Source organism: Schistocerca piceifrons, chromosome 1, assembly GCF_021461385.2.
Source record: "Schistocerca piceifrons isolate TAMUIC-IGC-003096 chromosome 1, iqSchPice1.1, whole genome shotgun sequence".
Taxonomy (NCBI): Eukaryota; Metazoa; Arthropoda; class Insecta; order Orthoptera; family Acrididae; genus Schistocerca; species Schistocerca piceifrons.
The window spans coordinates 582,184,522-582,199,457 of NC_060138.1; the positions used below are offsets into that span (position 1 = coordinate 582,184,522).

Sequence of the window (14,936 nt, forward strand, 5' to 3'; positions counted from 1 at the left end):
CAACTCCCCGTCATCGTTATGCAGTGTTTGTTCAAGTCCGTTTGCACTTTGCTTAATTGAAGATAGTTTCAACATGATTTTTTATAAACACCTTGACGTATCCAAACAAACGCAGGCTTCACATCCGTGTAATTCGAAATGTTGCCGGGAGGGGGTGGGTACAGAAAATAGGGGGTGATGGAAATATGAACTACTGGAACCTGCATCCAATCTCTCGCAAATTACCCGCCTACCAAATTAAGTTTGAAAAAGATACGCTGCAATTATTACACGCTGAATTCTGGTACGGCTGGCTTAACCGAATCTACACCCCTGATGGAATTACTTTCAGCGTTATCGTCGAGCCAAACAAAGGATTTATTGGGTTAGAAAGCTATATTTGTTTTGTTAATATAGGCGTCGCACAATCAGCACTGTCTGTTTCACGAGGCCTTTTAAAATCGGAGATTCTGTAGGATGAGCGATTAACTCGAGATTTCACTGATATAAAAAACTGAAAAAAAAACAAAAAAACAGTGTCCCACGTTTACTATCTGCGGGAGCACGACGTGTTTTGTTATCATAACTTTATCGACGTTCATCATTCCAAGGGCTACACATAATTGTATGTTTTATTGTACGTTATCCAAGTTGTGATTGCAGTTTTTACCGAAACTTTCCTCTGTTACAGATTACTTTAAAATTTAGCCCGTGGTGTTTCAGATTTTTCACCTTCGATTAATTTTAACTCAGGCGAGCCGTTCATCAGGAATAAGTAAAGAAATACTATGAGACGACACTCAGAGGCTAGTAAGAGAGTCACTTTCCTTTCAGAAAATGCTTTACTAAAGTGCGTGAGTGTCGTAAAAAAAAAGTCGTGTAGAAATAACCCAATGTTTCGCTTCAGTTATTTATCAACAAAAATGAACAAAGATTACTTTTTGCATCAAACCGCAAACCATTACGTTAATACACCGATTTGAGATTAGCAGCGCGGTCTGGGGCGCCTTATCACTGTTCGCGAGGCTTCCCCCGTCGGAGGTTCGAGTCCTCCCTCCGGCTTGTGTGTACTTGTTGTACTTAGCGTAAGTTAGTTTAAGTTAGATTAAGTTGTGTGTAAGCCTAGGGACCGATGTCCTCAGCAATTTGGTCCCTTAGGAACAGTGAAAATTATATTAAATAGCTGAAGGCAGTACTCACGTCATCATAAATGACTGTTTACAAAGTGATGCCGCACTGCACATTTCACGAGTTATTGTGAGTGATATTTCATCAAGGGAAGAAACATACGTAGAAATCTGTCCACTACAAATGGATTTTCGCCCATAGTTACGTCTTAGGAATTTGGGCCAAATTTTTATCAAATTTTGGATAATCGCGAATTTTGTCAGACGTTGATTAAATTATCTAATAAGGTTATCAGAGAATGAATATACAGTTTTTATATCAAGGAAAACTTCTCCTTTTTACACATATAACTTATACTGCTAAATAAGGACTCCAGAAATGATATTCGTACACGCGGCTGAACGTAAAAGGATAAAATTTTTCAATGGCGTTAATACTTGTGACTCACTTTTACTGAGATATAGCCACAGTTACTATTTAGTTCCATTAAGATATCCCTCTTTAACGGAATTCGAGATGTCTGCACAAAGAAAATGCAGTGACAAAGCTTAAGCTCTGAAGTTGTCCCTGTAGATAGGCTGTTCTTCTACTTCGTGTGAGGAGCAAGGTCATCGTGTCCAAGTCCGAGTCGAGGTGGAAAGAACGCTATGTGGTAGACTAGACATCTCGCAATTTACAGCGATAACCACTTATCTCGTTATACACTATCCGTCAAAAAATTTTGAGACTGATTTTATTCCTCTCGTGTAAGGGACGGCAGTGCAGAAGCTACCGTGGTAGGTTGAAATAACAGCTGTAAACAACAGATGTGCATTCGATCAATCAATTATGAGCATGCTGTGGTAAGAAGTGGACATGCGACTGCAGTGTGTCAGCGCTGTTGTGTCTCAAATCGCAACGTAGCTACATCTCTAGAGTGTTCAAGTAGTTCTTCAGAACGTTTCGAAGAAGAGAAAAAAATTCGTTGCGCGTCCTTGACTTCCGAAAAAGCAAAACGACGACTCGTTGAAAATTTCCGCGACTTGATTTAAATGCAAAAGGCGAACGGTTCTTTTATAAAAAAAAAATCGTTGTGAGTGACACTGCGAACCTGCTACAAATAGCAAAAGCGCGGAACTCACATGAAGGATCAGCGGTTTGACAGCATAATATGCCTGGCTCTGTACTGAAGTTGGGGGAGACATACCTGAATTGATAAATAGACCATCCTAAAGCTTCTCTATCTTTTTTTGGTTAATCCAGTCACGAAATTTTTTGGGCTGATGGGCTGGTAAGTACTCCATGACAAAATGCTTGTTCTAAATTAAAAACTCAGTCTCAAATTTACGTATATATCAAATAGTGAAATAATGAAGACTATGTTCTTTAATTTAAGACGTTTTCGATTCCCTGCAGACTTTTTAGTGTGTCCAAAAGCCAACGACGAAGTTTAAAAATTATCCTAACTACAGGCATAGTGTAGATGTTATTCTTCATGCTTCTCCGAATTTAAAAGGACTGAACGATGGTTGGAATGCACTCATACCAAAGTAATTGCCAGCTTCTGCATGCATAATAGGTCAGCATTTACATTATATTCTCGTTGATGCCGCAGGGCCTGACGCAGCTGCGGCGACTGGAGGTGGTGGCGGCGCCGCGGCTGGAGCGCGTGTGCGCGGGCGCACTGTCGGCCAACCTCAACCTGGAGTCGGTGACGCTGAGCAGCAACAAGAAGCTGCAGGCGCTGGAGGCGGGCGCGCTCGCCGGGCTGCCTAAGCTGCAGGAGCTGGTGCTGCGCGACAACGCGCTCGTCGCGCTGCCCGAGGCGCTCATGGCAGCCTGGCCGCAGCTGCGCCGCCTCGACCTGTCCGACAACCCGCTGCACTGCCACTGCTCGCTGCTCTGGCTACGCGACGTGCTCGCCACCAGCAATGCCTCACAGGTAAACTATTTTTTTTCTTTATTGTGATTTCATTCCCCTGCGCCATATGGGCTGGGGAGGGCTGTCAGCGGCACAATCCGCCGCTCTTTAGCCGAGTGACATAACAACTTAAAATAAGAATAAAATGTTACATACATAAGGCGATAAATGGGAACTTAAAACAGAATAATGGGAGAAAATGCAGGTAAAAAATAGACTGACACGGAGACGTTCATGGAGGACAGTTAAAAAAGAAAGTCACCAGAAAGTTAAAAAAACACAGTTGGCGATTCTTCAAAACTCAGAGAAGACACTGAATGGACATGCACAGGTTAAAAGTCGGCCACAGTAGTAAAAACACTCCGGAACAACACACTTAAAACCCACTTGTCGCACACACGACGAAGAATAAAACTGCCAGGTGGGACCTGCCGAGGGAAAGGTCAGAGAGGATGGAAAAGGAGGGGGGAGCAAGGGGCAGCAGGAGAAGCGGCGGGATGGAGAGAGTAGGGGCGTCAGCGGTTACACGGAGAGGCAGGGGACACGTGGGGTGGGAAATGAAGAGGGAAGACAGGGCAGGAGGGAGTGCACAGACACACGGAAAGGGGGCACAAGAGAGGAGGGGGAGTAGGAGGGGGCAGCCGCTCAGGAGGAGAGAGTGGGAGGAGAGGGAGCCCTGAGGAGGAGGTAGGAAGATGGGGTTAGAGTTGGTAGGAAGGGTAGATGTCAGGGCGAAGCTCATCATCCGGGAGGGGTAGATGGTGGAATTTGTGTTGGGAAAGGAGATGAAGGGTGTGGAGATCGAGAGAGGGTGGGACACAACGGTAAAGGCGCGGCAACTGGTTGGGGGTGGAGAGGAAGGGAGACACCAGGGGGCCTCACAGGTAAACATTTACCTGCCGCTTTTGTACAGTCGTATGTTAATGTCCCTAACAAGTTCGTTTGCATGGTCATCATTCACAGTGAGTATATAAGTATTTGTTTGATATACCGGGTGATCAAAAAGTCAGTATAAGTTTGAAAACTTAATAAACCACGGAATAATGCTTGTAATGACATGGGTTTTATTAGAACAAAAAAAAAAAACAAAGGTCACAAAATGTCCGACAGATGGCGCTGAACAGCAAAACGTCAGTGACTGCGCATGGCAATCGTGTATAAAAGGAGCTGTAATGAGAGAGAGAATCGGATGCGCCAGCCGTCGCAGCATGTTGACGTTACCCGAAAAGGCGCTTTTAGTGTAGCTGTATTATCAGAATGAGGAATGTGCTAGTTCAGCATTACGATCCTATCGCCATAGGAAGGGAATTCGAACGGGTGATGGTCCGTTGACAAATGCAGCTGTGGCGAGAAAGATTTCCAAGTTCGAAGCCAAGGATTGTTTAGACGATAGACCCCGTAGTGGCCAAACGAGCACAAGACGTAATGCTGCTGAGACAGTTCAGGAAGAAATGGAGACTGTAGCGGGTTCGTGTATGCACGGGGAAATCAGCGCTCCTGCAGTCGCACGTCGCACCGGCATTCCATACACTACTATTTGGTTGCCACTGAGGCATACCCTCCGATGCCATCCGTACAAAATCCATCGGTATCATGAACTGCTACCTGACGATTTAGTGAAGCGCAGGGCATTTTCGGTGTGGGCGTTTCAAAAGATGGCGGAAGATGACGATTGGTTGAGTAACGTGTTGTGGACCGACGAAGCTCATTTCACGCTCCGATGATCTGTCAACGCCCACAACTGCAGAATTTGGGCTACCAAAAATCCTAGAACTGTAGTGGAAACTCCATTGCACGACGAGAAATTCACGGTATGGGTTGGATTTACCACATCTACAGTTATCGGGCCTTTTTTCTTCGAGGAAATGTGTGATTCTGGTTTTGTAACTGCTACCGTGACGGGTGAGAGGTACGCTGATAAGTTACAGAATCGCATCATCCACAGCCTGGCTGATAAACGCCTGCTGGAACGTGTAACCTCCCCCTCACTTATCGACCTTAATGACAGTGAGAAATTAAACCGCGTGTACCTAATGGAAATTTGGGAAAAGCAATCGTCACCGAAGTTAATCTATCGGTAAAGAGGGAGGAAAGGGTTACATCTAAATGAAAGGAAAAATGCAAATGAAACTGGTGGAAATTAATTTTGAAAAGGGGTAAAGATAATAAAGAAAGTAAATGTGCGGCCGTTACGTTAACAATTAACTAGCGGTAATTAGATATTTGAGATTTGGGGGAAATCACGGTCGCCAGTCCTAAGGACAATTACTATAGTAACTGAAAAAGAAAGGTTATTACACATATAATTAACACTAGAAGCGTGGCAACTGAAGGTTGACACGTGTAGTGTGAAAACTGAAAGTTTGTCAGAAGTAATAAATTTCGCTACACTCTGACTTAATTTAGCAAAAGAATTAATAAAACCGGAAAATCGAAAGTTAATTTAGTGACTGAAGTTAATAGTGAGCTTTCTTTCTGAAGCACATCGAAATCCAGTAAAATACGGTTAGTCTTGGGCTACCTCAACAATCATTTCAAAAGCAACTTGACTCTACGCAATTTAGAAACAAGAGATTTAACTTTGAACTTGAATTAAATGATTCTGAACTATTAACAATAGTAAAATTTAGTACGTACCAAGCTGAGCTGCAGTCACAGGTAAGCTAAAATATGCTAACAAAACTCGCACTCTAAATTTGTGCTCGTGTAACCTAAATATTGTAGCCAGCTACTGAACTTTGAAATTAAAGCAGTGAAATCTAATTATATTATTTTAATGCTGGCGTTTGAATTTCAACGACACTCGGGTTCATTTCGGAAAACGAAGGGACCCTGCTTGGCAATGCAATTGGGACAATGAGCAACAAAGGTTCATGCTAAGTTGCTGTAATTTTGCGAGGCAAATGGAACAATTTGAAAAGCTGAGGTCTGCCATACAGTTCTGAAACTTTACGTGCTTTTAGTCTTCCTTGTTGGTTGATTGAAGGTTTGAAGCCGTCGATCGAGGAGGTGGCGACAGTCACTCATTGTCGGCCGTCGCTGTTGCAGAAGCTGGATGTTGGCGCGCCTTCTTCTCGACACGGTCACCAGGCGAAACGGGCTCTTGATGTGCGCCAGCTAATGCTTCCCGTCCGCGACACCATGTCAGAAACTATCATCGCGAGTCGAGCGCAATTACATGCTGCCAAACCCCGAAAGCGCGGCAACTCGCGGGAGCGTCACACAACACACCTGCTCCACTCGCTACTCCAGCCAGACCCTCACCGTTCTGCCCGCGCTCCATGCGGCAGAGTTAACACTACCAAAGATCCTACACACTTTGATTCGTCACACGACCTATCGACGTAATCGTTCGATAGCAGTTTTCCCTAGGCAAGACCCAGCGTAAAAATACAAATAATATTTACGAAACAAACCAATTATACATCGACATGAGTGCATAAATATATATATACAAACAGTAAAACAATTACAATATATAAAGAGACAGAAATGTCATATCTTGAGGTAACAAAACAAGGAAAAAAAATAATAGTACAATAGATGGAAATAGGAGGATATGCATTTCCGGCGTTACACGTGCCCCACATTGTCTGAGGATGTTCGTGTAACGTAAACAGACTCAGAAAATGTCCCAAAAAAAGAAACAGCGGAAACGCATATGCTCAAAACATCAACAAAATTTAGCATTCTTCTAATTAACCATAAACCAATTTTTAGACAATAATAATTGAGTGGAGACACTCCTAATCTTATTCCACTCTGTCATCTTGCACAAAATAAAACAGGTTGGCAACATATTAAAATTCATAGAAAACATAGAAAATGGTTTAGCTATTCCAAAATCATTAAAATTCGTAACACTATGAGAAATGGAATACTATTTGCAAAATTAATCAGAGTACATGGTCATAAAAACAGGTAGATCAAAATACGCAAATTAATAATTAATTACATAGAATACACATCTTTACATAACCTTTTCATAATTAATATCTCGTCATGAGATTCCACTTAACGCTAAACAAGAAAATAATATTCAGTAGATCGAAAAAAACATAAATATTGACAGCAGAATTCTTTCACATCAGCTGTCCGGGAAGAAAAACTATTCCGCCTTTCGTACTCGCAAGTACAAAGAATGCCGACAGCGGCACAAGAGCCAACAGCGGCACAAGAGCCGACAGCGGCTCGCCTCGCCAGTATTGTTGCGCCCGCGTGTGCGGCACGCTTGATCTCACTCGCCCTTGTGACGGCGTTTCCAGAACGTCCGTTTCACTGAATTCTTTAGGAAAAACTCACTCCCGAGTAATCTCAAGGAGTCCCTTAATACTATCACAGTGGATAACTCAACACTGTCCATCATCACACATGTACAAGCCTGAAACTTAAAACAGCGTCTAAGTACATCGGCAATGACTAGTAAAACAAATATTTATGGAATCTTACAGCTATTTACAAAATCATATTTACATTTCTTAATCTACTGTGACTCAGCTGAAAACTTAAACTAGCAGCTTGGATTTTTCAGTTGATTAGATCATGATTAAATTGATTAATCAAAATTAATTACTTATTAATTACAACTTCTTTAATGACCTTGGTCAGTCAAAAGCATGGCAATCTAGCAAATCGTTAAATCTTACACTCTATTTTACATACTGTATAAATTACCCATTGTGTGGTATTAATCGATCCTAGGTTGGTACAATTTCAAGTCTACAATATTCCGTAAGCATTTGTGTGAGGTATACCAATGACTTTATATGGTCCATTATAAACAAACTTAAATTTAGAGATTTCATGGTCTATCTCGCTCGATTTCTCATGAGCTTTTACAAGTACTAAGTCTCCGATTGCAAACTTAGCAAAACGCGCTTTAGCGTCATGACGACGTATGCGAGCATCGGCTTTTAGCTTCATTACTTCTCACAAACGATCTTTTTTCACACCAATCCTAATGTTAATCCGTGGAGGGAATTTGATTATCTCTTCCAATTCACTTTCTACACTTTTGTCAATGCCGAAATTCCTCATGTTACGGCAGTTCAAACTCATTCCTACGTCAATGTCATCCGGCCAGTTAACAATGTGTATAGGCTGGTATTGCCTATGCACACCGTCTCCTGCCTCGTCAAAACCAACTACCATTGTTTTATCTAGTGACATACATGTCAAAGTTTTGCTCTCGCAGTTAATCACTGCACGGTACTTTAATAGCCAATCTAACCCGATAATTACTTCCGTAGTTAAGTCTGGCACGACGACAAACTCTTGCTCAAATCGTGCCCCACATATCTCGAAGTTGACAAAAATCTGTTTTGTGACCGGTTTACTGGCCTTCCCAGTAGCACCGATAATTTTCACTCCTGTTACTGGCATAACTACGATGCCAGGTCTGTTTTTCAGTAACCCAAATATTTTCCCAGATACAGCACTCAATTCTGCACCGGTGTCAATCAACACGTTTAGTTGTAGGTCGTGCATATTAACAGACACTACTATCTGTCTACACTTGTCCTCGACTGTTTCTTTATTTTCCCACAGTAAATCTTCGTCTATATCCAGGTCATTCCAGAAAAAACCATCCGGCTTTGATCCTAAATCCAGTTTATCTGGCGGCTTTTTCAGCCTCTGTTCACATACAGTTTTTATTTCAACACGTTTGTCCTGAGGCTTAGTCTGTAGCGTCGCCTCCAATACCGAAACCTTTTCCTGTAACTCGTCAACTAGTGAGTGTTGCATTGCTATCAATTCACTAATTGTCACCTTCGTTGATTCCTCTTTAGTCAGATTGATCTCATCTGCCAATCTACCTGGAGAAATGTGCCCAGTAGCATCTGAAATTACTTCCTCTGGATCTGCGCAACCCACACTGCCATCGTCTGACCGTATAACGTCAGCTCTAACCTCATACACACTGTAATCTACCTGGTTTTCTACCAATCGTGTCCGGCTATCACTAAAATTTTCGTAATCTTTCTCCTTAATACTCTCGCAATGTTTAAACTGGAGGTTTGCGTCGGATGGGTCGGCTACTTCTACCACTATAACTTTCGGTAAAGTCTGCCGGTTAGGGCCAGAACTTTCCGTTACTCCTTCAACATCTAACTCCTGCGGGACGAAACACGACGAATCTTGCTCGTGCTCCCCATTAACATCAACTATTTCTGGTAAAGTCTGCCGGTTAGGGCCAGAACTTTCAATCACTTCACAAATACTATCTTCCTGTGGGACGAGACGCGGCAAATACTGCACGCGCTCCCCATAAACACTTCTCCCATACAGACCCCTATAATCTCTTAGTTCGTCGTACAAGCGACCGAACTGCCTTAACCAGACCTCATCCCTCTCTGCATCCCCTCGCTCGATGACGGACGTTTTATCCGACATCTGATCTTCTCTCAACAATTGCGAATCATTCTTAAACTCAATCTCCAGTTCCGCTGTGGGTATTACAGCTGGCACCTTATAATCGATTTCCGGAACACTACTTAAATTGTTCTCACTGACAGTGAATGTCCCTTCTACTGCCGTGTATACAGCTGATCTACTACTTGTGGGCGCACTCCTTTCTCTTAACACTGGCACACTCTCCCGCCGTTGATTATTCCACACGGAATTTTCATACCGACGACACCTGGGTTTTCTCCTGCTATTGGGCCGCCAAAATTTCTCCACGCCCGGTCGGCCCCTCACCGGCGCGGCTAATGGTTTCCCTGTCTCGTCCCAGCAGATACGCTCCCCGGATGCTGCTGAGGCGGCTGATCACACCCTCTGGCGTTATTACTATTCTGTGAAGCCCGTATCACGTTAGTATGATACTGGTTTCCGTCATTCCTGTTATTATTTGCATTGTACCGATTGTTATTACGGTCCGAACCATTATTGTTATTGCTGCCATGGTTGCGGTATGCATTATTCCCGTGGTTATCGTTGTTGTGGTTGCTGTGGTACCCGTTGTTGTTACCACGGCCTCTGCCACTGTCGCGATTATTGCGCCAATTGTCCTCGTCCTCCACTCTTTCCAGGAAATCATTGATTGTCCTGTAATTGCTTCCTACGTATCGTTTTGTATCATCTGGAAGCTTCTTGTAGAGTTCCCAGACTATTTCGGATTCCGAGCGGCGGTCACGCAAATATTCCAACTTGCGGATCCAGCCCTCACAAAACTCCTTCATCGAACCGCGCGAATTCGCATCGAAAGGCCTCGATACGACAAATTCGCGCCAGACACTTTGCTGTTTTTGCTCTGACCAGTATTCAGCCAGAAACAAATTTTTAAATTCGTCAAAAGTCAGGTTCGTAATGTTGAGGTTTAAGCCCCAACGCTTGGCATCACCAGCCAACACATCAATAATCGCATTAATTTTTCTCTCATCAGTCCATGATCTGGGTAAAACTCTTTCACAATTTTTAATGAAATCCGTCGGGTGTATACCGCCTTTTTTCAAGGGGTCGAACCGCTCCTCTTTCGTCAACAACTCCGAACTATGTGCACAGATTGGCACATAGCTCTGTTTTTCGTCAAGTTTCCTTTCTAATTCCGACACCCTCGTAATCACTTGGCAAGTGGTTGTCGCAACCGTTTCCACTTCCCTCTTTTTCTCTTCGCAGGTATTAGCCTGCTTCGTCACTTTGGTATCTACTTCGGATACTAAAGCCTTTAAAGTTTCCACCTTCTTTTGATCCTCTTTTTTCACTAATTGAATTTGTTCCGTCACCTTATTCTCGATGATCGGAGCAACTGATTCTCCTACACTTTTCTCGATCCTTCTAATTTCGGAATAAAAACGAGTATTTATGCTCGCAATTTCCGCCTGAACGCCTATCATTTCCTGTTTAAGGTTACCGATTTCGGTATTAATTACAACAATATCTTCTTTGATTTTATCAACTTTTGTGTTAACAACTCCAACATTGTTGTTAACAACGTTAATAGCTTTGTTCTGATTGTCTAGCATCCGTTCAAATTTTTCAGACTGAGCTTCTTGCTTGACCGATTGACTCTTGATTTCGTTAATCAAAACGTTCAATAAATCAGTTAAATTCCCGGAAACTACCGGTTTTACTTCCGTAGCGGCTTCCTCTTTAATTGTCCCCCCGTATTCGTCATCAAGGGATTCAGATTTGATTTTCACTTCTGATTCCGAAACATTTTCTAAAGTTTGGAATTCCATTTCTGCTCTTTGTTGCGTTTCGCCGGTCGCGTCTTTCATGCTAGCCGCCTGCCCCTGAACAATGGGTACCGCGGTGCGCGTTTCCCACTGTTCGACCGATTGTTCCGTATCCAAGTCTACCAAATTTTGGCAATTGTTGCCTTCACTCATTTTAATAATTTTCAATATAACTGCCAAATCTCAACTCTAATTAGGATTCCTCACACGAATATTCTCGCTGACGTATCGACCATTTGGTAACCAGTACTTTGTTACGAGATTTGCACAATGCAAAATTCGTGTCCAGAACAACCTCAAATTTGAAGATTGTCCTGTCACGGTCGCCACGTGTAACCTCCCCCTCACTTATCGACCTTAATGACAGTGAGAAATTAAACCGCGTGTACCTAATGGAAATTTGGGAAAAGCAATCGTCACCGAAGTTAATCTATCGGTAAAGAGGGAGGAAAGGGTTACATCTAAATGAAAGGAAAAATGCAAATGAAACTGGTGGAAATTAATTTTGAAAAGGGGTAAAGATAATAAAGAAAGTAAATGTGCGGCCGTTACGTTAACAATTAACTAGCGGTAATTAGATATTTGAGATTTGGGGGAAATCACGGTCGCCAGTCCTAAGGACAATTACTATAGTAACTGAAAAAGAAAGGTTATTACACATATAATTAACACTAGAAGCGTGGCAACTGAAGGTTGACACGTGTAGTGTGAAAACTGAAAGTTTGTCAGAAGTAATAAATTTCGCTACACTCTGACTTAATTTAGCAAAAGAATTAATAAAACCGGAAAATCGAAAGTTAATTTAGTGACTGAAGTTAATAGTGAGCTTTCTTTCTGAAGCACATCGAAATCCAGTAAAATACGGTTAGTCTTGGACTACCTCAACAATCATTTCAAAAGCAACTTGACTCTACGCAATTTAGAAACAAGAGATTTAACTTTGAACTTGAATTAAATGATTCTGAACTATTAACAATAGTAAAATTTAGTACGTACCAAGCTGAGCTGCAGTCACAGGTAAGCTAAAATATGCTAACAAAACTCGCACTCTAAATTTGTGCTCGTGTAACCTAAATATTGTAGCCAGCTACTGAACTTTGAAATTAAAGCAGTGAAATCTAATTATATTATTTTAATGCTGGCGTTTGAATTTCAACGACACCCGGGTTCATTTCGGAAAAGGAAGGGACCCTGCTTGGCAATGCAATTGGGACAATGAGCAACAAAGGTTCATGCTAAGTTGCTGTAATTTTGCGAGGCAAATGGAACAATTTGAAAAGCTGAGGTCTGCCATACAGTTCTGAAACTTTACGTGCTTTTAGTCTTCCTTGTTGGTTGATTGAAGGTTTGAAGCCGTCGATCGAGGAGGTGGCGACAGTCACTCATTGTCGGCCGTCGCTGTTGCAGAAGCTGGATGTTGGCGCGCCTTCTTCTCGACACGGTCACCAGGCGAAACGGGCTCTTGATGTGCGCCAGCTAATGCTTCCCGTCCGCGACACCATGTCAGAAACTATCATCGCGAGTCGAGCGCAATTACATGCTGCCAAACCCCGAAAGCGCGGCAACTCGCGGGAGCGTCACACAACACACCTGCTCCACTCGCTACTCCAGCCAGACCCTCACCGTTCTGCCCGCGCTCCATGCGGCAGAGTTAACACTACCAAAGATCCTACACACTTTGATTCGTCACACGACCTATCGACGTAATCGTTCGATAGCAGTTTTCCCTAGGCAAGACCCAGCGTAAAAATACAAATAATATTTACGAAACAAACCAATTATACATCGACATGAGTGCATAAATATATATATACAAACAGTAAAACAATTACAATATATAAAGAGACAGAAATGTCATATCTTGAGGTAACAAAACAAGGAAAAAAAATAATAGTACAATAGATGGAAATAGGAGGATATGCATTTCCGGCGTTACAAACGTACGATGTTTAAGCAGGATGGCGCTCCACCCCCTATTGCTAGACGCGTGAAAGATCTCTTGCGCGCGTCGTTTGGTGATGATCGTGATCTCAGACGCCATTTTCGTCATGCTTGGCCTCCCAGGTCCCCAACCCTCAGTCTGTGCGATTATTCGCTTTGGGGTTACCTGAAGTCGCAAGTGTATCGTGATCGTCCGACATCTCTAGGGATGCTGAAAGACAACATCCGATGCCAATGCCTCACCATAACTCCGGACATGCTTTACAGTGCTGTTCGCAACATTATTCCTCGACTATAGCTATTGTTGAGGAATGATGGTGGACATATTGAGCATTTCCTGTAAAGAACATCATCTTTGCTTTGTCTTACTTTGTTATGCTAATTATTGCTATTCTGATCAGATGAAGCGCCATCTGTCGGACATTTTTTGAACTTTTGTATTTTTTTGGTTCTAATAAAACCTCATATCATTCCAATCATGTGTGTCAATTTGTACCTCTCTATCTGCATTATTCCGTGATTTATTCAGTTTTCAAATTTATACTGACTTTTTGATCACCCGGTATTTAAACGCCTTTTCATTGCTGCAGTTATTTCATTTGTTCCACATGGATCTTACCCTTTGTATTAAGGCATCTTCAGTGGATTTAATGCGGAATAATACAGTTTTAATTTGTACGTCATACTAATAGATTATAAAACAGTTCATTTCCTATTTTTACATACGTAAAGTCATACTTATTGTTTTTGCTTTTTCTACCTTAAATAGGCGTTCCCCATCATCTGTTAATAGGTTGGATGTCGAACTGTCACTTCACTTATAAAAGATCAACAAATTACACACCATGATGTTCTTTGTTCCATAGCTCTCATATTTTATAAGCTAAGTCCTGTGGAACACGATAGCGTCTTGTACTAAATGTAGTTTTTCCTCATGAGAACTGTGAGTGAATTCTGTATTAACTGTGTATTGTCTTGGTGGCTCTTTTCTCACTTCTAGCCGGCCGCGGTGGCCGTGCGGTTCTGGCGCTGCAGTCCGGAACCGCGGGACTGCTACGGTCGCAGGTTCGAATCCTGCCTCGGGCATGGATGTGTGTGATGTCCTTAGGTTAGTTAGGTTTAATTAATTCTAAGTTATAGGCGACTGATGACCTCAGAAGTTAAGTCGCATAGTGCTCAGAGCCATTTGAACCATTTGAACAAAATAAAAGAAAGCAACATGAGTGGTATTGATGTTTTATAAACGAACTGACGGTGGAAATTGTAGCTTATGACCAGATGAAAGGAAAGAATATTTCCGCTGGAAAAACGAATAACTGTAAATAGTAATGAACTTACGTAAAAACTGTGATATAAACTGGTTTCTAAGTTATAAGTACCGCATATATAAAAAAAACAGAAGTGTATTATTCAAGATTAAATTCGCTAAAGATGCCTTAATGCAAAAAGTATAATAAAAACAAATGAAATAGATTGCAGCAAGAAAAGGGAATTTGAATTTATGAAGCGAATGTTAATGTCCCTGCTCCAAGAACTCTTTGCGAAGAGAATCCCTTAAAAAAGCTGTATGTAAGAAGCTCCGAGAGCTATCGATAAGATAAACCTTTCATCACTATGCATTTCGTTCCACAGTTCATCTTTTTTATTCATTTTATTTCTTGATTTATTTAACCTGAAAATATCCGAGTGCCGCGCGATCTAGGGCGCCTTGCCACGGTTCGCGCGGCTGCCCCCTGTCGGATGTTCGAGTCCTCCCTCGCGCCTGGGTGTGTGTTGTCCTTAGCGTAAGTTAGTTTAAATTAGACTAAGTA

At 42.2% G+C, this 14,936-nt stretch overlaps 1 protein-coding gene across 1 annotated transcript in view; it reads left to right on the plus strand.

Moving 5' to 3' along the window:
* Window positions 1-14,936, plus strand: part of LOC124802676 (leucine-rich repeat-containing protein 4-like) — a gene marked incomplete at its 5' end in the record, with an annotated part of 83,260 nt that overhangs the window by 40,686 nt on the left and 27,638 nt on the right. The window contains one exon of the mRNA XM_047263607.1: window positions 2,702-3,028. Within this exon, the coding sequence (XP_047119563.1) occupies window positions 2,702-3,028 (327 nt within the window). The remainder of the gene's footprint in view (window positions 1-2,701; window positions 3,029-14,936) is intronic.